The sequence below is a fragment of the Hipposideros armiger genome, unplaced genomic scaffold, assembly GCF_001890085.2.
Source record: "Hipposideros armiger isolate ML-2016 unplaced genomic scaffold, ASM189008v1 scaffold_18, whole genome shotgun sequence".
NCBI classification, from domain to species: Eukaryota; Metazoa; Chordata; class Mammalia; order Chiroptera; family Hipposideridae; genus Hipposideros; species Hipposideros armiger.
In genome coordinates, this window is record NW_017731368.1 from 638,585 (window position 1) to 655,289 (window position 16,705).

General features: G+C 56.7%; 2 protein-coding genes across 5 annotated transcripts in view; both read left to right on the forward strand.

The window, feature by feature from the left end:
* The window catches only part of CACNA2D2 (calcium voltage-gated channel auxiliary subunit alpha2delta 2), a 143,663-nt gene extending 134,048 nt beyond the window's left edge, over positions 1-9,615 (forward strand). For 2 of the 4 annotated variants that reach the window (XM_019634334.1, XM_019634349.1), the window contains 16 exons: positions 2,148-2,208; positions 4,237-4,334; positions 4,532-4,622; positions 4,729-4,791; positions 4,894-4,997; positions 5,289-5,387; positions 5,478-5,566; positions 5,772-5,822; positions 6,045-6,116; positions 6,220-6,372; positions 6,497-6,549; positions 6,670-6,725; positions 6,881-7,007; positions 7,124-7,233; positions 7,320-7,402; positions 7,490-9,615. In XM_019634334.1, the coding sequence (XP_019489879.1) occupies positions 2,148-2,208; positions 4,237-4,334; positions 4,532-4,622; positions 4,729-4,791; positions 4,894-4,997; positions 5,289-5,387; positions 5,478-5,566; positions 5,772-5,822; positions 6,045-6,116; positions 6,220-6,372; positions 6,497-6,549; positions 6,670-6,725; positions 6,881-7,007; positions 7,124-7,233; positions 7,320-7,402; positions 7,490-7,630 (1,451 nt within the window). In that variant the 3' untranslated portion in view covers positions 7,631-9,615. The remainder of the gene's footprint in view (positions 1-2,147; positions 2,209-4,236; positions 4,335-4,531; positions 4,623-4,728; positions 4,792-4,893; positions 4,998-5,288; positions 5,388-5,477; positions 5,567-5,771; positions 5,823-6,044; positions 6,117-6,219; positions 6,373-6,496; positions 6,550-6,669; positions 6,726-6,880; positions 7,008-7,123; positions 7,234-7,319; positions 7,403-7,489) is intronic. The other 2 variants (XM_019634343.1, XM_019634354.1) reach the window with 1 other exon arrangement.
* A 2,137-nt stretch (positions 9,616-11,752) lies between these two features.
* TMEM115 (transmembrane protein 115) lies at positions 11,753-16,652 on the forward strand. Its single transcript, XM_019630372.1, has 2 exons — positions 11,753-13,090; positions 15,872-16,652. The coding sequence occupies exons 1-2, from the start codon at positions 12,240-12,242 to the stop codon at positions 16,074-16,076; spliced, it is 1,056 nt and encodes a 351-aa protein (XP_019485917.1). The 5' UTR covers positions 11,753-12,239; the 3' UTR covers positions 16,077-16,652.
* Positions 16,653-16,705: the final 53 nt, after the last annotated feature.

The window sequence follows — 16,705 nt, forward strand, 5'->3', positions numbered from 1 at the left end:
GAGAACAAAGCAGACCAGAGCATCCTAGGCGCTGGCCAAGGTGCTGAACCCCTGTCCTCTAATGCCCCAGTGCTCCCAGAGACACTGTTAAGGCCACTGGCCCAGCCCTACCCTGGGGTACTCGCTGCTCCTGGGAAGGGTGGTCAGGTTGGAGAAAGTGTTCCCCTGGGAAATAAAAGCAGACTCAAGGACTATGGGCCTGGCCAGGAATGGAAGGAGATCTATCGGGACCCCAAGGGCCAGCAAAAGAGCTTGGAGGGAATCAGTCTAGATGTGAAGAAAAAAGGCTCTGGCACTCACAGGCCAGAGACTTCCAATAAAGGTAGGCAGTGAGCTCGCAGATCCTGGCAAGAACAAGGAGAGTGAGAGAGAGCAGCACACGAGGGTCTCTGCCACTGGTACACACAGAGACACCCCTCTCAGGGAACACCTGGGCAGATGGGGCATGGAGAGCCATGGGAGGATGTCCTGTCCCTGGTCCCCATGGCCTAGAAGCAGGGGCTCCCCAGGAAGCCCTAGAGGCCCTGTCCAGCATAGTCCAGCAAAGCGGATACAGCGACTCCACCACCCTAGGTGGGATAGGGGGTGTACCTTCCTTCCACTGGCTTGAGTTGTCTCTTCTCCCCCTTCCACATCCCTCCCAGTGACCCCAGAAATGCAGAGCCCTAGTAATAATGACAACCATAGATAGTCTCCCTTCCTGCTCCCCCACCCCCTTTTTCTTTCTCCTCTTCCTCCTCTCCCCCCCTCCACTCCTTCCCTGTCGGCTTGTGTCCAAACCCTGCCTTACAGCCCTATCAGAAAGCAACAGTCCAACCAGTGACTGCCCAGCTCCTCCAGGCACCCCAAGTACCCCCTCCCTGGAATCTTGCAGTGCATTGTGGGAGTATTTGGGAACATGGAAGACCTTTCTGCAAAAATAAAGCCCTGGGGTGATACAGATGTTGGAATCTGGGTGAAAGGATGAGAAATTGGATGGCCCAGAGTGCAACAGAGCAGAGGGACACCTTCCAGATGCAGACCAGCAAGATGGCCAGTCCAGCTGAGCAGGGAGAGGCCAGAGAGAAGCCCCAGTAGCCACATCCCCAGATTCACTCACAAATCTACATGTGTAGATTTGTTCACACACACGTTCACACATATACACTGATGCACATGTGCTCACACACACGCTTTCACATGCATTTACACATTCATGCATGTGTGCTCACTCTCACACACATACACAGGCCCAATTTGTGGATCCTTCAACAGCACCCACACTTTCTCCAGAGCCCCCAGAATTCCTCCCTGGCTGCTCTAGCCCAGACAGGCCCTAGGAAGAGGGGAGACAGCCCTTCTTCCCCACCTGCCTTCATGCCCCCAGCCCAAGAGGGCAAGTATGCAGGTTCGAGGGGTCCTCCTGTCCCCTCCCAGCTCCCAGACTCTTCTCCTACAGCGTGGGAACATCCACAGGCACCTCGAGGGTCTCCCGTCACCCAGCTCCTAACCCCACAATGCACTGCAGCCCACCCCAAGCTGCCCATACCGTCTCTGGTTGGACTGTCTGTGCCCGTGAGAAACCCCCTCGGTTTGGCCATGTTGATGCCTGACACAGAACAAAAGCAAGACCTACCAAAATGCAAACAGCTGCAGCAAAGAAAGAGAGATAAAAATCCGCAGCCAAAAGCCAATCCCCTTCCTCAAAGTCTCTTTGGAGGCAAAGGGAGTTCCGCATGCGGTTTTTTTCCATTATGGATGCAATAAGAGCGAGACTGGCACCTCCCCCAGACCATGCATATATATAGCAGTGTGTGTATATATATGTGTGTGTGTGTGTCCGTGTATATGTGCTATACAGCCGTATGGAAGCATATACAGCCACGCCAAGGGACTCACTGCCGACAGAGGACCAGGCCCGGGCAACATATTGGCTATAACTGCCCTCCTCCTGCGATGCTGTAGTCTCCACAGGCCCTCCACCCCTCCCAACCCACCCTTTCTCTCTGGCTCGAACTTGAACGTGGAAGTGGCGGGTTCCCTCTTTGCTGGTGTCTCCCCCTCCCTCAAGCCACCCCCTTCCCTGTCCCTCCAGCCCCTTCAGCTCTGAGCCCCCTGGCCTCCTGCCTCCCCAGCCCCCGCCGGATAACCCCCCGTTTCTGTTGCAGATTTTGAGTTCCTGCTCCCCAGCAGCTTTGAGTCTGAAGGACATGTTTTCATTGCTCCCAGGTAGCTTGCGTGTGGCCTTGCTGAGGTGTCCTCCCCCACCCTGACCGCCCTGGCCCGCCTCCTGCATTGCTACCTGGAGCTCTGTGTATCTGTGTCCTGTGCAGTGTCGCCCCCCCACCCTTCCCATGCATAGCCTCGTATGTGCTGCCATGTGCATACCTGGGCCATGTAGCCGAACCAGGCAGCAGTGGCCAGCTGCCCACAGCTCCGGCTCCCACCAGACTTGGGGTGGAGGGCTCTGGACCCTCTGCTGACGTTCCCTACCCTCCCAAGCAACCAGAAGGAGCCCTTTCTACACTGGGCTGGCTGTCCACAGCATGCCCCTTATGGGCAGCTGCTGCTCTGGTTTGTGGTGCCCTCCCCGCCCTGCACCCTGTCCTTGTCCTATGTCAGTCAGTGTTTGTGTGGGTCTGGGGACCGAGCCAGCCAGAGCCCCTGTCGGCAGTGCCGAGTCCAGGTGTGGTGGCTCACTGAGGATGGGGCAGAAGAAGGGACGGGGGCTTTGAGAACCTGCTTTGACAAGTGAGGGGTCAGGGCCCAACACAGGTCCAGGCCTGGAGCACCCCCTGCGTGCACTTAGCATGCACACACATCCTCATGTGCACACCCTCTGCCTGATGGCCCACGTATGAGGAGACTGGCGGGCCCTCTGGTGGTTAAGCCCTCCTCTGTAACCTGGGCTTTGGATGAGGGCAGGTGGGTGCAGCTAACAGAGATCCACGGGCACTCTCAGGCACCACACAGGGCTCTGGATACTCCTAACCTCTGTGTGTGCACGTGCGTGCATGCACCCACAAATTTCTCTGTGACTCTCCGTAGATGTGTGTTTGTATTTGTGAGTCATTGTGGACGTTTCTAAGAGCTGGAGTATAAATGTGGGGTGGGCTGTGTGCACCAGTGACTGTAGAAATGTGTGAAAAGGCCAGTGTGGTCTACAAGACCCTGCTTACTGAGGAGAGGGACTATGTTTGTTTTTGTCACTTCTGTGTCTTTGGCTTAGGAGAGCTCAATAAATACATATTGGGTGAGTGAATAAAGTAACCCACAAGTAGAAAGGTATATATGAGGGGACTGCAGGTGACTTGTATGTCAAGCCCAGCTGTGTGGGTGTCATTCTGGGTATATCAATGTGTCGTCCACACACAAGTACAAGCTGTGCACTGCACAAAGGCCCTGGGCGCCAGGGAACAAGTGCGGCTGAGCCCCAGTCCCAGGTGCTCTCACCAAGCTGTGTGCCCTAACAGAGCCTGCGGAAGCAGCACATTTAAAAACTTCCCACCCAGTTGCTGCCATATGGGCCAGCAGAGAGGTCTCTGGTGCCGGGTATGAGTGAGGAACTGGCAGGAGAGACAGCTCCATCTACCAGGGTAGAAGGACTACTCGCCAAGACTTCTTGGGGAGTAGAGCCCAAGCAGGCCTCCGCGTGCCCCACGGCCCCCATGCTCTCTGAGCCCTATGAGGGCCTTGAGGTGAGGGATTTGGGCTGTCCACCTCTGGGGCAAGAACGTTCCAGGCAGAAGGAATAGCCAGTCTGAGGAGCAACATGTTCCCACTGACTTCCTGACATCCTCTGTGGTGTGATGGAAACAAAACAGGCTCAGGGAGCTTCAGTGAGTTGCCCAAAGGCACACAGCCAGGAAGCACCAGGTTGAGGCCTTAGACTCGGCTGACTAAGCCAGTTCTGGGACTCCGCCCACCTGGTGCCCATGGACCACTACAGCATACAGGTGGGTGAGCCTGCTAGGAAGGCCTCCCAGATACACGGGAGGTGGGAGGCCCTGCAAGGTCATGCCCAGGAGGGAGAACCTATGAGTGGAGGAAGCTGGCCCTCATTCTCCTGTCAGCTCTGCCCCTACTGAGACCTGAGAGCCTGCCAGGCGCGCGTAGTGGCTGCAGCCTGTAAGAATATACCTGCCCCTCCCTGAGGCCTGGGCTTCTCGGCAAACAACCAGGCAGACCTGTTGGGAAGCCTCGACCCTCTGCCCTGTCCAGCACCCCAAGCCCACTCTTCTTGCCCCCCACCCCCAGAGAGTATTGCAAGGACCTGAATGCCTCAGACAACAATACCGAGTTCCTGAAAAACTTCATTGAGCTTATGGAGAAAGTGACTCCAGACTCCAAGCAGTGTGAGTGCCTGGTGGGGCGGCCTTGAGGAACCAGGGAATGGGCAGGTGTGGAAATACGCAGGCCCAAGCTAAGGGTAGGGCCTGGGCCAGGTCAGGGGGAAGGCTCCTGTTGGAGCCTTGAGGGAAGGGGGTGAGTGGGCAGGGAACCACAAGAAAATGGTGGTTCCTCTCCCTCCACCCCTGCCCTCCCGTTCCAGGCAACAACTTCCTTCTGCACAACCTTATCTTGGACACGGGTATCACACAGCAGCTGGTGGAGCGCGTGTGGCGGGACCAGGATCTCAACACGTAGGCACCACCCAGAATGTGGGGGCGGGAGGCTGGAATGGGGCATGGGGCCCTGGCCCTGCCCTACAGAAGGCAGACCTGTGACCTCACCTCCCTGCTGCCCCAGGTACAGCCTTCTGGCCGTGTTTGCTGCCACCGATGGTGGCATTACTCGCATATTCCCCAACAAGTAAGTGACCTACCCCACTATCCCAACACCCTGCCCCTACCTGGGGCCACTGTCCCCCATAAGCCACCCCTTCCATCAACTCTGCCTGTCTTTGGCTACCAGGGCAGCTGAGGACTGGACAGAGAACCCTGAGCCCTTCAATGCCAGCTTCTACCGCCGCAGCCTGGATAACCGTGGCTATGTCTTCAAGCCCCCACACCAGGATGGTGAGTGTCTTCCCAGCTGCACAGCAGCAGGGAAAGGTGAGGTCTCCCTGTGTGCTCAGCCAGGGCTGGGCTCTGCTCTCTGAGGCACCTCTCAAACACCAGTCTGGCTGAGACTGGGACAGGTGAGAAGAGAGGGCTAGGCTGTGCCAAACGCTATGCTGGGTGCTGGGTGCTTAGGCTGGGGTCAGCCTTGACATGGGCTCCTGGGTCTGCGGGGCTCAGCATAGAGTGGTCAGTGTGGCTGCCAACCCCTCCTCCTGATTGCCTGCCCCACCCCACCCCCACCCCCAGCCCTGTTAAGGCCTCTGGAGCTGGAGAATGACACTGTAGGCATCCTCGTCAGCACAGCTGTGGAGCTCAGCCTGGGTGGACGCACACTGAGGCCAGCAGGTGAGTGCCCAGGGCAGAGGTGGGGAGAGACAATGCGTACGGTGCTGCCCAGGCAGATGGGCATTGATGGCCCCTTGCTCTCCCCCATAGTGGTGGGTGTTAAGCTGGACCTAGAGGCCTGGGCTGAGAAGTTCAAGGTGCTAGCCAGCAACCGTACCCACCAGGACCAGCCTCAGAAGGTACTTGGGCCGGGATGGGGGCAGTAAGCCCAGAGTACCCATTCTGGAGTCCCCAGGAACCCCTACCAACCCTCCTGCTCAGAGTGGCTCTAATGTCTATGGGAAGGCAGGGGCTGTTGCAGATGGCCTGGGGACCCAGATGGATGGAGGGTGATGGGAGGGAGGAAAACTGGTGGGCACCTTACGGTCCTTGCTCTCTGCCCAGCAGTGCGGCCCCAGCAGCCACTGTGAGATGGACTGCGAGGTTAACAATGAGGTGCGTGTACCCTGAACCCTAGCTTACCCCACTCCTGGACTTCTTAGTCCCAAGTGCAATTCCTTGGCCTGTGGGTCTCAACACCCCACCCTGAATTCACAGCTTTACCAGAACTGGGGGAAGTGGTGCCCCTTCCACTCAACCACTGGATTGCCAGGGTCTGGGGAGGAAGTTCTGGGCCCGGGCCCCTGTCCATCTTCCGCCCCCTTCCCCACCTCTTAGGACCTTCTCTGTGTCCTCATTGATGACGGAGGATTCCTGGTGCTGTCAAACCAGAACCATCAGTGGGACCAGGTGAGGATCAGGAAGAGGATACAAGGAAAGGGTCCAGGTTTGAGCCTTCTGAGGGCATGGCACTGCCAGCCCTGTGATTACGGTTCTCTCCCGGCATCCTCAGGTGGGCAGGTTCTTCAGTGAGGTGGATGCCAACCTGATGCTGGCACTCTACAATAACTCCTTCTACACCCGTAAGGAGTCCTACGACTATCAGGCAGCCTGTGCCCCCCAACCCCCAGGCAACCTGGGTGCCGCACCGCGGGGCATCTTTGTGGTGAGTCCCAGCAATGCCTGGACTGGAGGTGGGAGGGCTGGGACACCTGCCCACAGATGACCTCCCACCTCTGACAAGAGTCTAGGGGTAGAAGTGGCACCCATGCCCCCTCTTTATACTTCAGCCCACCGTTGCAGACTTCCTTAACCTGGCCTGGTGGACCTCAGCTGCAGCCTGGTGAGTCCCACAGGGGAGAGGGGTCAGGGAGGGTACCCCCTGGCCGGGAGGGCTCAGATGAAGTGGTGCAGGGCACTGGCCTCTGTTGACCACTCCCACTCGGTGACCCATGCCCTGCAGGTCCTTGTTCCAGCAGCTTCTCTATGGCCTCATCTACCACAGCTGGTTCCAGGCAGGTAGGTAGGGCTTTGGAGGCCCCTCCTCAAAACGCCTCCCTTGTCTACGCAGCGACCGACCCCAAAGGGAGGGCGGGACTTCGGCTGAGAGCAGCTGAGGCCCGAGAGGGTTCCAGGGTGAAGGGGTGGGACTGAGGCGCTCTGGGCCCTCGCAGACCCCGCGGAGGCCGAGGGAAATCCCGAGGCGCGCGAGAGCAGCTGCGTCATGAAACAGACCCAGTACTACTTCGGGTCGGTGAACGCCTCCTACAACGCCATCATCGACTGCGGCAACTGCTCCAGGTGCTGGTGGGAGCGGGACTGGAGGGGCGGGGAGCCTGAGGGCGGGGCCACGGGGCGAGGCCGGGGCGGAGGGGTGGAGAGGACCTCAACGCCCCGCCTGTCTGTGCCGCCTCCAGGCTATTCCACGCGCAGAGACTGACCAACACCAACCTGCTCTTCGTGGTGGCGGAGAAGCCGCTGTGCAGCCAGTGTGAGGCTGGCCGACTGCTCCAGAAGGAGACGCACTGTATCCTGCCCCCGCCCCCCGTCCGCTCCCCTCCGCGCGCCCCCTCCGTGCCGTCGCCTCCTCCTTGACTCCCCACCCATGCCCAGCGGACGGCCCGGAGCAGTGCGAACTGGTACAGAGACCGAGATACCGGAGAGGTCCGCACATCTGCTTCGACTACAACGCGACGGTGAGCAGGGGCGGTGGACCTAACAGCCGCTCCCCTCCCCGAGGGCGGGCGCGCCCAGGCCGACCAGCTCCCGTTCTCTTCCCGCAGGAAGATACCTCAGACTGCGGCCGCGGAGCCTCCTTCCCGCCGTCGCTGGGCATCTTGGTGTCCCTGCAGCTGCTGCTCCTCCTGGGCCTGCCTCCCCGGCCGCAGCCTCAAGTCCACACCCACGCCTCGCACCGCCCTTGAGCACCCCCTCCCGTCCCCCACCCCAGGCCTCCCCGCCTCTCCCCTGCTCCCTGCCCCATATTCCCCACCTTTGATTCTCACCCCCTCCGTCACTGAAGGCCCTGAACCTGTACGCACCAGGCCCCAAGAGTCTTAGACTTGGGGGGGGGGGCATGGGTGTGTGGATCCCGGGAGGTGGGGGGGGAGAATGTCCCACAAGAGAGCGCCGCAGATCTTTGGCCCCCAAACCATATCTGCTGCTGAACTGTCAGAGTGTCCCCAGAGCCCTCATTCCCACTGGACTCACCCATCCGCAGGGCTGGGACAAAGAAGACACAGTACTGGTGCCAAACCAGGCCCCAATGCCCACCCTGCCTGGAAGCTCCCTTTGTGTGGGAGAACTAGGCCCTGCCCCCCTGGACTCCTCTAACCTGTCCCTTCTGCCCCACCTAGGACCAAATCTGGATTCCCTTGGAATAATGGAGGAAGTTGAGGTGGGCAGTTTGAGGCCTGTGCATCCCAGCTTAAGTCTTAGCAGGAGAGAGGTCTGCGACAGCCTCCCAATGGACTCCTGCCCCTCTCAGGCCTATATCCTCCTCTCGCTCCCCCAAGTCCTGCAGGTGTCAAAACAGTGACAGTAACACTGGCTCAGACAACCCCATACACACCTGGAGCCCTGAGGGCAGAAACTGGACTCACATTAGACATACCCCGGAGAACACACACACAAACACAGACATGCACACCATGGGGTGGGGTGGGGGTGGGGGCTCACAAAGCCTTACACAGGGCAAGGGGTTGATGGGAGGGTTGGTACATGCACACCCCATCTCCTGCTCACCACCCCCGTCTAATCTGACCTGCAGCCCAGCTGGTCCTCCATCTCTAAAGCTGAATGTCAAACAGTGCCAAATGCTGGGGCAGATGGTGAAGACCCCTCTGTCCCACCCTAGCCGCCAGTGTCCCCTAAATGCCCCTCATCCCCCACCCCAGGTGCTCATTGTAACCATTTCTCACTAGTGTCAGTCCCCCAGTGGGACAACATGCCACTGCCTGCACCCTTCAGCAGAGGAACCCTCACCAGACATTGCCCTTTGCCTTAGCAGCAGTGACTTGATTGCTCCCAGCTGGGCCATCCCATCCCCAATCTGGCCCTTACACACTCAGGCCTATGCCTACTTCCTGTCTCCTTCTCACTCACACACACACTCCATGCCCCCAGGAGGCCAAACTGCTCCTCCCTGCTGAACACATACTTGCACACGCATATGCACACATACACACACACTGTGCACACACAGAGGCTGGGCCTGGGCACATCACACCATTCATTCTGGTCATTTTCCCCAAAGGCATCCCAGCCTGGGGGCCAGTGGGGGGGGACTGAGGGCAGGGGGATGTGGCCATAGGGCTCAGATGGACTGGGAGGAGGGGGGAGGGTGATGCATTAATTAATGGCTTCGTTAATTAATGTTATGTTGCTTGTCGCTTTCTCAGTGTGTGTGTATGGTCCATGCCCACTGCTGGTGCCAGGGTGGGCACCCATGCTGTACACCCAGCCTAGATGCCAGCCATGTCTTGCGGGGGCGTGTGTGTAACTGTAGTGTAGTCAGGTGCTCAATGGAGAATATAAAAATAAAAAAGGATCAAACATATACAGAAAAATATATATTTTAAGTTTAAAAAACAGAAAACCAGACAAAATAATTCCCATCAGGTAGTTGTCCAACCCCCAGCTGGGTCTGATCCTTCTCATCACCCACCCGACCTGGCTGCCCCCTTACCTCGGGCTCGGGGATCTGTGGGGGACTGGGGGACCATTTCCTTTTCTCTGCCCTTTTTTTTCAGTTGTTGTTCTATTTTGTACAGACAAGTCGGAAAAACAACAGCGACAAAAAGTCAAGAAACTTTGTAAAATATTGTGTGTGTGATTCCTTGTAAAATATTTTCAAATGGTTTATTACAGAAGATCAGTTATTAAATAATGTTCATATTTTCACTTCAAATGGTTCCCATCTACTGTGTCTGCCCCCGGTGAGGATTGAGTAGCTTGAAGACAGGTGACCTTGACCTCAGAGCCCCACTTAGCACTCAGCTGGGAATGAAGGCCATAGCAATCCACATCACAGGTGGCTGTAGGGCCTCCTAAGTGCCAGATACTTTAATCCTCTGTCTTGTATAATCTTCTCAAAATCATCTGGGAAAAGTTGTCTTTAAAAAAAAAAAGCCTCCCAAAGGCTCAAGGAGATGAGATGCAGGTTTAGGTAGGCATCTGGCTATCAGGTCAGCCCACCAGAGTCTAGTGGGCAGGTCCTCCACCCAAAGCAAAGAGAGAATACCTAACCTGAGTCCAGCACCTAGTGCTTGAGGGCCCAGTGCTGCTGTCCAGAGGAGCCAGGGTCTGGTCCACCTAAGAGTATGACCGCTGTTCCTCCCAGCCGAGAGGAAACTCAAGGCCTGGTGCTCTTCATGGCCACTGCTGCTCACACTGAAACCCAACTCTGAGTCAGTTTCTGCAAATCCTCTCAGCCCTCCCTCCGGCCACCACCTCTATGTCCTTATTCATTTTAATCCCAACTCTCTTAATAGTCAACCTTAGTCCATGTGACCTTTACGTTGTTTTCAAAGGGAAAGACACAATCACCAGTGCAGCAGTTTCCCAGTGCTCCTGACTCTGAATACTCAGCACTCATCCCATGCCAGCCAGCTGAGTCACCACAACCTTAGAGTTGGGTGCTAGTTTATCCCTGTACTGCAGATGAGCAAACTAAGACTTAGGAGAAATCCTTTCGCCCCAGATGCGAAGAGCAAGAAATCAGCAAAGGTTTCAGAGAGGAGGTGGCCTGTGGCTTGGGGGCCTTAGATGCTAAATAAATGGAGGAGGGCATTCCAGGCCTCAGCAAAGATACCTTTCCCCACTCCTCTGCAGGGGCTGGCCACAGAGCAATGCCCAACTAGCAACCCCTGAGAAAGCCCCCACGTCCCCCAATAGCCCCGGAGGACCAAGGGGTAGGGGCTGCCAGATAAAATATAGAACATCCAATCAAATCTGAATTTCAGATAATATTTTTTTTAGTAAGTTTTCAATATTGCATGAGACATAACTATACTAAAAAAAATTAGGGACATGCTTATACTAAAAAATTATTCGTTTTCTATCTGAAATTCAAATTTGAGCACCCTGTATGTTGATTTGCTAAATCTGGCAACCCTACCCTGGGGTGGCATCCAGTGGGAACCCAGACCCCTTACAAAGATAAAAGGCTTCAACACCCTTAGTAATCTGGAAGGTTAAGCACACGTTGGCAGTTGCACTGACATGTGGCTGAAAGGAAAGAATTCTGCACTTTATAAATGTAGTTTCTCAAATATGCACATATTTAAAGAGTAATTCAAGATACAGCAAATCAGTTTACACAGCACACAACCTGCCAGAAACCACCACTGCAGTGAAGTGGGGACCGAGGGCCTGTCTTGTCCAAGTTTGTGGGGAAACCTCTCTTCCTCTGGGCCAGCAATCAGAAGTTTGGGGTGGGGAGGTGAGTCACTGAGAGCAGCCCAGCCTTGCTCCTTTGGGGGCAGGAGACCGGAGTTTGAGTCGCAGCTCCACCTTACTTGTAACAAGTGCAGCGTGTGCAGCACACTCACTGAGCACACAGGGTGAACTGGGCCAGGAATTTGGCCAACGTTACACAGCCACCAAATGGCAGAGCAAGAATTCCAACCTAGGTCGAGCCTCAGACATCCCATACAACCTGAGTGAGGCATGTGCACATTCTTACCCACACACCTGCCCACAGTGACACACCCACTCAGATGTACATGCACAAAGAGCCAGGGGAATTCAGCAAGTGCGTGGCCTGCAGTTGTGGTGCCGCCGGTACCCGCCGCTTTCCCAAGGTTGGCGATGCTCTTTCACCCACTCCCACCTCCCGAGAACCGGTGGAGAGGGTCCCGAGAACCACAGTTCCCAAGCACACCCTCCTTTCACCACCTACAGGAACGGTCGGGGCGCACAGCCTCCTGGGACTTGTAGTTCTACCCAGAACCCTGATTTCCGCTCGTCCCCAGCTTCGGCCAAGGACTCGGTGTCCCAGCATGCCACGGAGCCGGAAAACCTACGCTAAAAGGGCATCCCGCCGCCGCTCGGGGCGCACTTCGCGCAAGCGCATCACCTCTGTTTGTCGGTTCCTGAAGAGGGAGGAGGTACGGTCGAAGCCAAGACCTAGGCCGAGCCGTAGCTGTCCAGACTTGACTCGGGCCCAGAACTAGGCTCCAGGCTCGCGCGGACCGTAGGACCCTGGAGTGGATGGAGTAGGCCCAGCCCTGAGATCAACACCAGCCCAAGCGCCTGGCGCGCAGCCCACGGGGCGGGCAGGCAGGCGTGCCGAAACCGCCCAGGGCCTTCCCTCAGGTCCCCGGCGAGGGGCCTAGGCCCCGGCCCCGCAACCTGTACCGGCTCGGCCCTTTGGGAGCGGAGCCGACCCGACCAGACGTGGAGCCTTCACCGGGGCCATAGGCCAGTGATTAGGCCGAGCCTGGGCCTCCCGTCGGGGCCGAACTGGGACGAGGCCCCGGGGAGGCCCCTAGCCCACTAAACCCTTCCCTCAGGCCGACGCCCGCCGGGAAGATGCAGCGCGCCCTACCGGGCGCCCGTCAGCACTTGGGGGCCATCCTGGCCAGCGCCAGCGTGGTGGTGAAGGCCCTGTGCGCGGCGGTCCTCTTCCTCTACCTGCTGTCCTTTGCCGTGGACACGGGCTGCCTGGCTGTCACCCCAGGCTATCTCTTCCCTCCCAACTTCTGGATCTGGACCCTGGCCACCCATGGGCTGATGGAACAGCACGTGTGGGATGTGGCCATCAGCCTGGCCACCGTGGTGGTGGCTGGACGTCTGCTAGAGCCCCTCTGGGGGGCCTTGGAGCTGCTCATCTTCTTCTCAGTGGTGAACGTGTCTGTGGGGCTTCTGGGGGCCTTCGCCTACCTCCTCACCTACATGGCCTCCTTCAACTTGGTCTACCTTTTCACCATCCGCATCCACGGCACCCTGGGTTTCCTAGGTGGTGTCCTGGTGGCACTCAAGCAAACCATGGGAGACTGTGTGGTTCTGCGAGTGCCCCAAGTGCGCATCAGCGTGGTGCCCATGCTGCTCCTGGGGCTGCTGCTGCTGCTGCGGCTGGCCACGCTGCTCCACAGCCCAGCACTGGCCTCTTACGGCTTTGGGCTGCTTTCCAGTTGGGTGTATCTTCGCTTCTACCAGCGCCATAGCCGGGGCCGAGGGGACATGGCCGACCACTTTGCTTTCGCCACCTTCTTCCCTGAGATCCTGCAGCCCGTGGTGGGGCTGTTGGCGAACTTGGTCCACAGCCTCCTGGTGAAGGTAAAGATATGCCAGAAGACGGTGAAGCGCTATGACGTAGGGGCCCCGTCCTCCATCACCATCAGCCTCCCAGGCACAGACCCTCAAGACGCAGAGCGGAGAAGGTACTGTGGAATCTTCTGAAAACCTTGTCGTGCTAGGAGAATATTTCTTAATTCACGTTCTCTCTGTCAAGGTGCTTGCTGTGTGTAGGCTGGCAGCCAAGGGTCAGGTGCTGGGGCAGACGCAGAAAGAGAGCAGATCCTGTTTGTGACTTGAGGAACTCAGCCTTTAGGTGTCTAGGCTCCAGTAGGTGCTTTCCAACATTAGGGAGTGTTGCTTTTCTCACCATGCTGGCTGCTTAACAAGTCTCAAGAAATGCAGTTTCCTTTGGTGCTGTGTGAGGGGCTAATGGAGAGCCCTGGCCTTGTGTCAGTCTTGGAGTCCTAGACACTGGTTCCGTAGGAGCCAGAAACCACCTGCTGGTCCTTGAGAAGGAGACCTGGGATCCTTAAGAGGCAGTCTGGGCCACCCCAGTTGCTAAGCCATGTTCTCTTCCTGGGCCTTAATTCAGATACTGTGCTTCTCTGCCACTTATTGAGAGGGAAGCTTGGAGTATTACCAGACTTATCCCGCCCTCCCACTGGCATGTGTTACCAAACCCAGGGGACAGGCCACGTGACCCCAGGGAATGGAGACAACCTTTTCATTATCTGTAAACCAAGCCATCTGCACCATCAGGAGGCCCAGCTGAGTTACTCATTCAGTGCACCTTGGCCAAGGCGGGTCTGTTTTAATCCAGCTCTTTCTCTGTCCCAGATCTGTTGTCTCTGCAGAGTGGTCACAGCTCTGTTTCCAACATTCCTGGGGGGATTTTTCGAGGCAATTACTTGAGTAGTGAAATCTGGAGCAGGCTCTGTTCCTACTTTGCATTTGTCAAAGGCTCCTGCTTTTGCTCACCTGTGAACTGGGTCCCGGAAGCCTTATGAATTCAGCTGAAGAGTTAGCGCTGTGCTTACTATCCACTGGGGCTGTGGAGTTGAGTGTGGGCTGCATCCCTTTCTTGAAAGTTTCCAGCTGGGGAACCACAGATTCCACACATCAGTATGGTCCAAGGTGGCAGGTGCTACAGGGCATAACTGCTGGCCCTACAGTTTGTGTTTCTATGGCTGATGAATCCTAAAGATTGAGGTCTGTCTTAACCTTATGCAGCGGAGGAGATAGAGCCAGGAGGGCTGGGCCTGGTAGAAACTGAGCTGTCCTCAGAGCGATTCAGGTGGGGCCAAGCTGCAGTGGCAGCCCCTCCTCCATTGAAAGGTCTTGGATTGCTAGGGTTGGCTGGACATTCAGAATACCTCTGCTCAGGCCCAAGAAAATGAACAGGTGGAGGCAAGTTGGGGGGTATCAGGAGGTGGGTTCTTGACATAGCCTTGTGGTTGTGAGCTTACTTGGGGATGAGGGTTACTCCTCCAACCACTTTGACATCTGGCTGCACGCTATTCTCAGACCTAAAAGGCTACTGTGGGACACAGGGTTTCCTATCCTTGACCCTGTGAGGAAGTCACTAGCAAGCCACCACCTCTCTACCTTGGCAGGCCTTTGACAGACTTGACAAGCAGTCTCCAGGACGGGAGCCTGGGTAGCAGCAAAGAAAGTGTCCTGTCCTTGCCGTGTGCCAGGCTGGAGGACAGAGTGGACGTACGCTGGGGCTTTCTGTGCCCATGTCATTGTTGCCTCTCCTGGCATGGTAGAGATTTTGGTTCTCTGCTGGAACCTGGAAGGATACACAGGCTGCCTCCCATGCTGGTGGCAGAAAGGTGGAAGGATCAGGGGTCCACAGTGCTACCAAGTGCACATATATACCTTCTACTAGTGAACTTTCCCACCCCCCTCCAGAGTGGCGTCTCCGAAGGTCTGCCCAGAACCAGTAGGCTCCGGCCTGTGCTGTTTGTCCTTTCTCTCTTCCTGCAAGGACTCAGCATGTCCCTACTCTAACACAGGTCTAGTGACTTTGGCGATTCTTCTGGGAAGAATATTAGAATCGATTAGGAGGGGTGGGCTGACCCAGCTTGGCCCTGCTTCCCGGGCTAAGAGCCAAGGCAGGTGCTTTATTCCCACCCTTCCCCCCACAGACCCGTGCCAGGAGGCTCTTTACACCCCTAACAAGGGGAGAGAAGTAATCACCCTCTCTAGTGATGCCAGTGCCCAGGCAGAAACTCACGTCCAGGGATTTGCGCTTCTACCCATCTACCCTGGGGTACCAGCTCTGCCCACCCTTATGCACCACCCTCAGAACCCTTCCTGGGGCTGGCCTGTGGGAAGTGTGGCAGACACCCTGCTGGCTTTCTCAGCCTGGAGGGGCCCCACTTATGGAGAGAAGGTTCTACAGCCTTTGGATCCTCGTGCTGATGGCAGAGTGGGTCCTGATCCAATCCCTGAGGAGCCCTGGGCCCTCCATGGGGAAGGGAAACACACAGGATTCTGAATGATTGTGAGAGAGGAATCTGAGTGGTAAGGGGAGTCCACTTCATGGGAGAAGAGTCCAGGGCAGGGGTCGGCAAACTTTTGAGACAGAAGTGCCACCAGGGGTCAGCAAACTGCGGCTCACGAGCGCAGGCTCTGAAGCAAAACTGAAAATGAAAATCTATCCTAGTTTCATTTATAAAATTCTTAAAGGATATTACTCACATAATGGTGATTATATAAAAATATATTTACGGCTCTCAAATAATTTTTAAATTGTTGTGAGGGACAGGATTGGCTCTTCCAGGGGTTGGCAGACTTTTGAGATGGAACGTACCCAAAGAGCCGCACATGGCTCGCAAGCCACAGTTTGCCGACCTCTGGTCCAGGGCATGAGCCAAGTCCAAACCCAGAGTGACCTGTCATCTTTCCTCTGGCCCCAGGCAACTGGCCCTGAAGGCCCTCAACGAGCGACTGAAGAGAGTGGAGGACCAGTCCGTCTGGCCAACCATGGATGACGATGAAGAGGAGGCTGAGGCCAAGGTGGACAGCCCCCTGCCCTCAGATAAAGCCCCCACACTCCCAGGGAAGGGGGCTGCCCCAGAATCCAGCCTAATCACTTTCGAGGCAGCTTCCCCGAAGCTGTAACTGCAGACCACCTTGAGTATAGCACCTGCTCTCCCAAGTTCCCCTTGACACCCTCAGCTACTCCAGGGCACTGCTCTAAGGAGAGGGAAGATGGCCTGCTGGGGCTTCCCACAGCCTTCTGCTATTTCTCGCCAACACTACCCAGGACTCTTGCTACCTGGTTCCAACTCCAGACAACCACTATGTCAGGCATGGGACCTCCAAAGCATCAGCCAGCCCAGGCCATCTGGGGTAAGACTGTACCTCAGCAAGCAGCCGAAGCAAGTGACTGCAGAGACACTGGTGCCACAGCGCCTGGGCCAGCCCTCACGCCTGATACTGGTTGCCGAGAGCCCTGAGCCAAGGCAAGGATTTGCCAAAAAACGTTCTGGGGGGTCCAGCCAGTGCAGGAGCCAGCACAGGGCTGCACATCCCCGCCCATCCCCAGAAGAACTATGTTCATGTCAAGATTTCTGGTTCCCTCTGCTGTGGCCATGGCTGAAAAGCCACAGCTCCCAGATATTTTCTACAGGACCACTTGAGTGGGCAGCCAAGCCCAGCCGTGCAGTATCAATAAAGCAGTTCTTTGAGATACGATTCCTGGGCTCTGTCAGACCACCTTGTGCAGTCCCCTCATCATGCTCAACTGC

Bases quoted from the DNA above. Each gene is read 5' to 3' on its own strand.
- TMEM115 (XM_019630372.1), top strand. From the start codon at position 12,240: ATGCAGCGCGCCCTACCGGGCGCCCGTCAGCACTTGGGGGCCATCCTG. The intron at 13,091-15,871 runs GTACTGTGGAAT...CTCTGGCCCCAG, and splicing joins CAAGACGCAGAGCGGAGAAG to GCAACTGGCCCTGAAGGCCC.